General features: G+C 50.1%; 5 protein-coding genes across 5 annotated transcripts; all 5 read right to left on the bottom strand.

Moving 5' to 3' along the window:
• Pmar_PMAR007638 (hypothetical protein) lies at positions 1-51 on the bottom strand (the record flags this gene model as incomplete). The annotated part of the gene is made up of 1 exon (XM_002769181.1): positions 1-51. A coding segment is annotated over one exon (51 nt), but the record flags the coding sequence as incomplete, so codon positions are not given.
• Positions 52-100: 49 nt separating this feature from the next.
• Pmar_PMAR007637 (conserved hypothetical protein) lies at positions 101-1,633 on the bottom strand (the record flags this gene model as incomplete). Its single annotated transcript, XM_002769180.1, has 1 exon — positions 101-1,633. One exon carries the CDS (start codon positions 1,631-1,633, stop codon positions 101-103), a length of 1,533 nt encoding a protein of 510 aa, XP_002769226.1.
• Positions 1,634-4,287: 2,654 nt separating this feature from the next.
• Pmar_PMAR007636 (conserved hypothetical protein) lies at positions 4,288-4,917 on the bottom strand (the record flags this gene model as incomplete). The annotated part of the gene is made up of 1 exon (XM_002769179.1): positions 4,288-4,917. The coding sequence occupies one exon, from the start codon at positions 4,915-4,917 to the stop codon at positions 4,288-4,290; it is 630 nt and encodes a 209-aa protein (XP_002769225.1).
• A 600-nt stretch (positions 4,918-5,517) lies between these two features.
• Pmar_PMAR007635 (hypothetical protein) lies at positions 5,518-6,199 on the bottom strand. Its single transcript, XM_002769178.1, has one exon. The coding sequence runs from the start codon at positions 6,155-6,157 to the stop codon at positions 5,669-5,671; it is 489 nt and encodes a 162-aa protein (XP_002769224.1). The 5' UTR covers positions 6,158-6,199; the 3' UTR covers positions 5,518-5,668.
• Positions 6,200-7,103: 904 nt separating this feature from the next.
• Positions 7,104-7,664, bottom strand: Pmar_PMAR007634 (hypothetical protein; the record flags this gene model as incomplete). The annotated part of the gene is made up of 1 exon (XM_002769177.1): positions 7,104-7,664. The coding sequence occupies one exon, from the start codon at positions 7,662-7,664 to the stop codon at positions 7,104-7,106; it is 561 nt and encodes a 186-aa protein (XP_002769223.1).
• Between the last annotated feature and the right edge of the window lie 730 nt (positions 7,665-8,394).

The following is an 8,394-nucleotide window of genomic DNA, read 5'->3' as shown; positions in this document are numbered from 1 at the left end:
TAGAGACGACTCAGTTGAAGTAGTTACAGATGAGCGGTCATCGATACACATACTATGAAAAATTGCAGCAGCCACCTTGGCTCACCCGCTTGAAAGACGTCTACATATTCGACAAGCAATCGTCGACTATTTCAGTGCTAGTTCTTATAACCAAATCCTTAGCCTCTTGCCCATCGCTGAGAGCTACGACGATCTCGGCGATCCAGCTAGGCATGCCTTCCTCCGGTCCAACGACAACTTCTCCATCGTGGACAAGAGCACTCAGTTGGATCATACCAGGGATATCACGGAACTTGTCCAAAAACTCCGTGCTGTTCACGACACCAGATTTGGGAGCTCCAACAAAAGAATAGGCGATGCACATGCCAGTGGGCTGAATAGGCGGTCTCGAAGGGATACCGACCGTCATAAGCAGCTGTTCAACAACTAGGTCGACGCCGCTGACATACGTGTGGATGAGTCTAGTAGGACCACCACCCATTCTAGCATTCACTTCGATCAGACGAGGGCCACGACTGGTGAACTTGCCTTCAACATGGAAAACTCCGTTGGTGAATCCAATGGCAGCAACAGCGTCCTGAGCCATGTTTTTGAGTCCGAGGACCTTATCCTCAGGGAGAAGGGAAGGGAGCGCCGCCCAGGTCTCAGCGAAATAAGGCTCGACCGTCGGACCGTTATCGATAACATAGCAGAATCTGCATTCGCCATCGGAGAAAATACAGTCCACGTCCACCTCGTCGCCATCTAGGTACTCCTCGAGCATCATGTCTAGGGCGATGATGCGCTCAGCATTGATACCATCACCATCGATCACTTCAGAAATGGCCGAGTCCGCACGAACTCTGGTCACTCTCTCCAAGGCACCAGCTTTGACCCTCAGTCCAGCCATCAGTCTGACGAGCTCACCATAGGTACGTCTAAGATCATCCATGTCGGTCACCTTCTGGACACCGAGAGAGGCGGCTCCAGCGATAGGCTTGAGCACTGCTGGGAACCCAACGTGTTCCCCGGCTTCCTCCAGCTGGGCCGGGTCGGTTATCAGGAAGTTCTTGATAGACGGCAAACCCTTAGCGGTCATTATATCACGAGTTTTGTGCTTGTCACGAGCAATATCGACACATGCGACCGAAGGACCAGGGAGGCCTAGGGCCTCTGACAACCTAGCAGCCATGGGCACGGCTAGCTCGATGAAGGTGCAGATACCATCGACAGGACCTACGAGAGGGTCGTCCTTCAGCGACTTCACAGCATCTAAGGCCTGCTGGAAGACGACCTCATTGTCAGCAGCCAAGTCGATCGGGATGAACTTGGCGATGATCTGCTCAGCGACCATCTCCTCGGCCCATGAGTCCTCACCATCAATAACGACGACCTTCACACCGAGCTCAGCCGCCCTCTGGTAAATAAACTTCTTGCCCTTGTAGCCAGCACAGAACATAGCGACAGTCGATCCACGGAGTAGCTGCTGCCTCAATGCTTGACCTTCTTCCCCATCGTGTTCAAGAAGTTGTCGAGGAATCTGCTTGACCATTTCGAAGGTGGCCGTTGGAGCCAAATCAACGGCAACCTTCCTGCGCTCCTCGGGGGTCATGGCATCAGGAAGGCTGGATGTACCAAGGAACATATCAGCCATGAACGGGGTGGACAGGTCGAGGTTGAGTTGGCCATCTTCGACGACCTCTAGACACATACCATCTAGAGAGGAAATGCTGGGGGACCGCTGATGAGGTCTGGCCAAGGGCGACTGCCATGCTCCCTCGTTGGGCCTGTTGTTAGCGACTTCGAGCGCTTCGTCAAAACTGAGAGTCATTGGTTAGAAAAAAAGTAGCTTTCAGGACCACAATGAGAACATGCTGACCTGAGGATTTTTATGCGACACCGCGCCGATAACAGCGGAGCGAAGCGCAAGTTGCACTTTTTGATGAAGATTTTGTTAAATATCCCACTCCTGGTCGCGTGAATCTGGTAGGGTAGTTCGGTACGAACCGACCCTAGAAATACCGATCAGGGAATGACTCTCAGTTTCGCAGGGTCTGAGTGACCATCTGTAGTTGGCTAAACAGGTTCCTCCTTACCTTGATTATCCCATGATATACGGAACTAGGGGAAGATCCGATCGCCTCACGGTTTCATCTCTGCAGCGCTGCTAGCGAAGCGACGCGACCTTCCGCATGCTGACTCTTGCGTCTCCATCAACAGCCGTGATTTACCGAGGAATCTTCGAGATACAGGTGAATCGCTACTTAAAGAGGCGCATTTACAGGACTTCCCACATGATCTACGCCAGCCTCGATCTTGGTTGGCATCAGGAATACGCCACGTCTCGTAGCAAGTACTGTCGTCAGTCAGCTGCTATGAGCATCAGCGCTTTCGGCATGGCGTACCATCGCCTCCCATTTGCTTTGACGCGGATGATCTCGCAGGTGGAAGGTTAGATAAAGACTACACGATCACGCCTCAAGTCCGCAAAAGTGGCCATCGGATATTCCCACGCCGTCCCTCGCTCAGAACAAGAGGGGGAGGAGTCGATGATTCTACAATGACGGTGGTAATGACTAGGCACGTTTCAAAGAACTGGGTGCACTGCTACAGTAGCGAACCTGCATGCATGCCTTGTTGATTTCAGTACAAAATACCACTAGACCAGGTATTGCTGCCGTCACTACTCTCAACTAGTAGTCGTCGTAATCTGAGCAATCATACAGCTGGGTGGTAGCAGGCAGACAGTCCTCGAGCGATACTCCAACGGCTTGACGATTTTTTCGATACCTCCCATGCCGACCAAGCCAGCTCCAGTGATCTCGACTGGTCCATCCTTCGAGAGCTCATACTTTTGCCTCTACACGATCTCTTTTTATCGTTGTTTGAGGCGCTACTGTCCCCCAGCACCATACCACTCCCTGACTACATCAGGTGCTCTGATGCCGGCCCGTCTACCGTACAGTGTGTCTCGTCTCTGAGATGATGGGAGCGTTTTTGGAGTCCTACGCTCACTCAGTCCGTAGCAACGGCAGCTCCCTCGCCTAGTGGCAGTGGTAGCTCTGGAACGATGTACCACTCCGGTACGGTTCAGATTGGTCCACTGATAGGCTGCTATTGCCGATCTCACTCACCCTCTCGCCTTCTGACCGCCATCCATTCAAGCATGTTATTATCAGTACTTTGATCAGCAGAAATCCGTCCGTGCTGAGCGCCTTCAACCACTGCTCGGTTCGATGGACAGCCCAACTACTCTGCGCCCTTCAATTCCTCCATGACTGTGGAATGGGCCATCGCGACGTTAAATGTACCAACATATTGGGGCTAAGGAGGCTAATCTTGGTCCGCAAAACCTCCCCATTGTAAAGGAGCGGATTCGATGATAATCATGATCAAGATGGGCGGATACTTTGCCGTATAGCATCAATCATTGGATGGACAGGCTGCGATGGGCGGCCTCGATCGATGTTCCTGACCAGGAACCTATCCTACTGTCGGATGCTCGAGGGCAGATCTTTTCTGGATCAAGCTGATTAGAGACTATGGGAGTAAGCGTTGGAGCACAGGTAGACTTCGTCCACTTGCTGTGATAATGGCCATGCTTTCAAACAATGGGTGAAGACGAGTACAGTGATTGCCAGTGGGAGGCCGAAGAACTCCAGGATTCACAGGTCCGCAGACACCATCTTTGATGTGGCGGCGGAATCATCCAATCAGCTACGCGGCCGGGCGGTAGTTGAGACCCGCTGCCTCTAGAGTCAGAGATGGTTTGGGAAGTGGAGGCACCGCAACGCACGACCACTTACTGCCCGAATTCTCGTGGGCGAACTCGGAAGAGTTGTTAATATCGCAGAGGAGTAATGATAGGAGGCCTCGAAAATCTCGGGTGATCATGTTGAGCAGGAAGAACAGCGATAGTCGACTAATGTGGTGCTCGCCCATCGAAGTTTCATTGTGTATTGTAAACCACTAGGGACCCCTCAGCATCACTCTAATATTCCACTCACGTATCCACAGCCCTTACGGGTATTTCTTTGGATGACGTGCTCCCAGCACTAATGGTTCCATACCACTTTTCCATGAGTTACATGTGTACGGTACCCAACTGAAGAACCTACGGAGCTTTGCATCTATTACAATTGTAACGTATCACTAGTAACAAAACGCGGTGGTTCCAAGGACTTGGAGAAAAGAGTTTCGCGGAATATCAGTTCATCAAGAGAAAGCTCTGGCTTCTTGTCATCACGAGCCGTAGTACTGCACAACAGGCAAGCGAGACAAACGAAAAGGGGAAGATCAGACCGCTGCTTAGTTCTTGCACTGATCAGGAGACAAGTCAAGGTTGAGAGCACCAGCCATTGAAACCTTGAAGACATTGGTGTTAGCGTTGTAACTGCACTTCATGAACTCAGACAACTGCTTGGTGTTCATGCCCAAAGATTCGGCCAACTTGATGAGATCAGCATTATTCCAGTCGGGCTCGACCGTAGTGCAGTCAGACTCCATAGTGTAGCCAATGTTCTTGGCGTTGATCATACCAGCGACATCGAGATCGAACGAGTTGTCGTGGAGCTCGACACTAGCAGGCATACCCATAGCGGAACCACAGTACTCACCCTCGGGCTTCTTGCAGCTGGAGCTAGGGCTGCCAGCGGTAGTCTGGGAAGGGGTGGTAGTGGTTTGCTGACTCTGAGCGGGAGTAGTCTGCTCTGAGGAGGCAGTGGTAGTTTGCTGCTCGTTGTTGGAGGAAGTAGTAGTAACAACCTCAGAGGGAGTGGTAGGCTCCATGAATTTGGTAGTTGCCTGAGGGGCGATAGTGGTCGCCTTGGGGGCAACGGTAGTCGCAGCAGGGGCGGCAGTAGTGGTGCTATCATCAGAGCTGCATCCAGTCAAGGAGACGGCAATGACCGCACTGGCAACGGCAGCGATAAACTTCATCTTACGCACGATAGAGACAAGAGGAAACAAGACTATCTTCTGCCCACGGGCTCTTTTAGCTAACATGGGACAGGCTTTGTGATGTATGTATCCCTTTGTGTGTGGCTCTCTCCACTTGCACCTTGTTACCTAGCAATGGGGCCTTTGGTATTGATGCCGTAATGGGACTGCAACAAGATGTAATGTGAGAAATCGATCTCTCATCTATTCCAATTCGACTCAAGTTCATGGTGCACTCTTGCTTGTGAACTTGTCGAAAGGCAAACTCTATAGAGTAGAATCTTCTCTCTTCGCCCGACGTTTGCTTGCTAACCGTGAGAAGGTTGATTTGAATTTATAACAAATTGGCATTGGCAATAAAGTTGGTCGATCATGCAATCCTATCCTGTCCCAGCTCCAATCACATCATATCCCGTCTACCTTACATTTTTTGGGTAACTAACTTCAAGCGTCTCTAATAACTCGCGTTCATCGCCTGATGAGCCCATACTGGAACCTCTCTGTGTGTTTCCCCTACACACCAAACCATTATAAACTATTCGTTCAAAGTCACACCTGGTACAACCACTATTAATACAAACACAACTCCCTATCGGATGCGTAGTTGACAGGACGAGTAACTAACTGTCAATATACAATGTACAATGCTGCGACTGCAAAGCGCGAAGAACGCGCCAACTGGAATAAATAACAGGAGGAGGGAAGAATAGAAAAGGTACTGCGAAGGCAGAGATCACAACCGACTGAACTCTTAGTTGGAACACTGATCGGGAGTCATATCCAAAGAGTGACCACAAATCTGAGTAACATCGAGAGTGAAGACGTTGGAAGTAGAGTTGTAATCACACAACATCATCTGCGACAACATCGAAGTCTCCATTTGAGCAGACTTGGCCATGGCCTCGTACGAGGGATTAGTCGAGTCAAGGACAAGAGCAGAGCAATCAGAAGACATGGTGAAAGGGACGTCATCACAGGACATCTGACCAGCGAGGTTCATCGAGAACTTGCCATTGTTGATAGTAACATCAGCCGACTGACCCATGAAACTACCACAGTACTTGCCAGTGGGCGCCTGACAGGTGACAGAACCAGTAGGGGCACTAGTGGTAGGTTGAAGGAAGCCAGTAGTAGGGGCCACAGTGGTTGCGGGAGCGGAAGTAGTGGTGCTATCATCAGAGCTGCATCCGGTGAGGGAGACGGCAACGACGGCACTGGCAACGGCAGCGATGAACTTCATGTTGATATAGACTATTTGTAGAGTGCAAAGGATCCGCAGTATGAGAGCGTTGCAGTGTATAGCTTAATTCAGAGGAGACAAGCTTTGTGCCGCGCGCCAGTGCACCGAGCACAAAGAGAGTCTCAATGGAACAGTTGGAGATGGACTGGAATCGGCTGATTCAGTGTTTCCATGGGACATTCCTATCCATGACTCGTATACATCAGGGTGGTTCCGATGAACCAAAGTCGAATGAGAATCAGAACAGAACCTCGAATGCACGCATGCGCAAAGTACAGCTGGTCTATATCTGCAAATGCAATAATCGCGATTCGAATTGGGAGAAAAGTCTGATAATGGGGTGTGGGTTGGGATGGAGGTTCTCGCTACATCTGGAGCGTTAACCATTCAAGTTAGCAATTTATCGACTCGTTGCGGTCCGCAACTTGCGGAGACTATGTCAATCAGGTGGCGGCAGCTGGTGCTCGCATAAAATGCATTCAATGCATTGCATTGCGTCCTACGCCATTCAAAACTTCCTGCACGCGCTAAGAGAGGCCAAGCTGGTATCCAATCGAAAATGTTACGGCGTGTGGACCCCGGAAATCCAACCGGCATTGGCTAACTGCTAGCACTCAGAACATACTGAGTTTCCCCACCATGGCGAGCCTATAAGATGAATCGAACCACTCAAACTCAGCGACTCTTATTGTCCAATATAAAGAAAGAGGAGCGGGGCCACACGGCAGAGCATAACGCTCAAATGGTAGAAGTCCTACAAATGAACGATGTGATGGATGCATCAGTGACACATGGTAGCACTGTACGATCCACGCAGTAGCCGAACTACACACCTCAAAGAAAAACAGCAGTACAGCCGAAGCTGCCTGCCAGTAGTGTCTAAGCCGACACATGAATAAATCACAGACAGATCGGGATGAGGACAGATAGCACAAAACACGAACACTTAGTAACCATGATGTTTCTTACTGTTCTCGGGTTCGCAAGCATCATGAGTCATGCTTACCGAAACTTTCGGCTTCCAGTCCAAGTGGAAGCTATCACTAGAGAGGCTGTAAGTGATAGTAAGTATTTGACGGAGCTGATCCGTAGTAAGGCCAAATTCTTCGGCCACACTGTCCATCGCCCCACTGGAATAATCGGGCTCGAAGTCCTTGCAGTCGTATATATGGAAGGGTACGTTCTTGAGGTCGACCTTGGACTCATAGTTGAAATAGAACACGTGTTCCTCAATGAGGATTCGAGCCATATCGCCGTTAATCTTGCCACAGTACTCGCCAGCGGGCTCACCGGAGCAGTAGGCATCATCTCCTCCGCCATGAGAGGACGAGGGAGTGTCGAAACCATCGGCTGTTGTAGGGGCCATGAAGTGATCATCCTTGCCACCAGTAGTGAACACCGCAGGGACTGTCGTAGGAGCAGCAGTGCTGCTACTATCGCTAGAACACCCTGCCAGAGACAGGGCGATTGCAACGGTGCATAAACAAATGTATGAGAACATCGACATGGGAACAACGGATAAGAAATGAAATCAACAACTGCATAAGAAACTAAGGTACCCACAGAGCTGATCACAACCGCAACAGGACTACAAATCACCGATGAACTCATCGATCGATATTCTCATAGGTATATATATAGCTTCGCAAGACCATGGGACAATCGCCACAACTAGCCGATATCCTGTTACAGCTGTATGTGATGAGTGTCTCCAATGATAATGTATCACAATAACCTTTCGCAACTGTGAGTGCATGTAATGTCTAGATATGGCAAATGGCTGGAGCAATTGTTGTTGGAAAACTGTTCTCCTCGATTAGCAGGTTCGAAAATGTTTCCTCTGTTTGGACATCTCCTATTTCACTCTTCGTGTATCAATCGATGTGGATGCATTTCGAAGTTGAAGTGAAGTAGATGCCATGCGAGACATTGTTTTCTCCTTTGGTCCGAATACCTCCAATGATAGGTAGCGGAGCATAACGCAGACGCGTATAATAACGCGTAGCAGTTGGACATAAGCAGACGTGGAACTACCGACCTCATCTACACTACGCCTTCTAGAGGTCTATTTGGCTCTTGGTGAGATCAGTCCCGTAAGGCGGGGCAGGTATGCCACCACCCCGAGATATGCTCAAGTCCAGTCGATTCCGCACGAGCACGAGCCTCGTGCTTCCTAACGAATTCTTTCGTCCTACCTCGTGCCAAACGTACTTACGACGGAAGTAACTCTCAATCGA

The sequence above is a fragment of the Perkinsus marinus genome, assembly GCF_000006405.1.
Source record: "Perkinsus marinus ATCC 50983 genomic scaffold scf_1104296966226, whole genome shotgun sequence".
NCBI lineage: Eukaryota > Perkinsozoa > Perkinsida > Perkinsidae > Perkinsus > Perkinsus marinus.
This window is presented reverse-complemented; position numbering and strand designations above follow the sequence as displayed.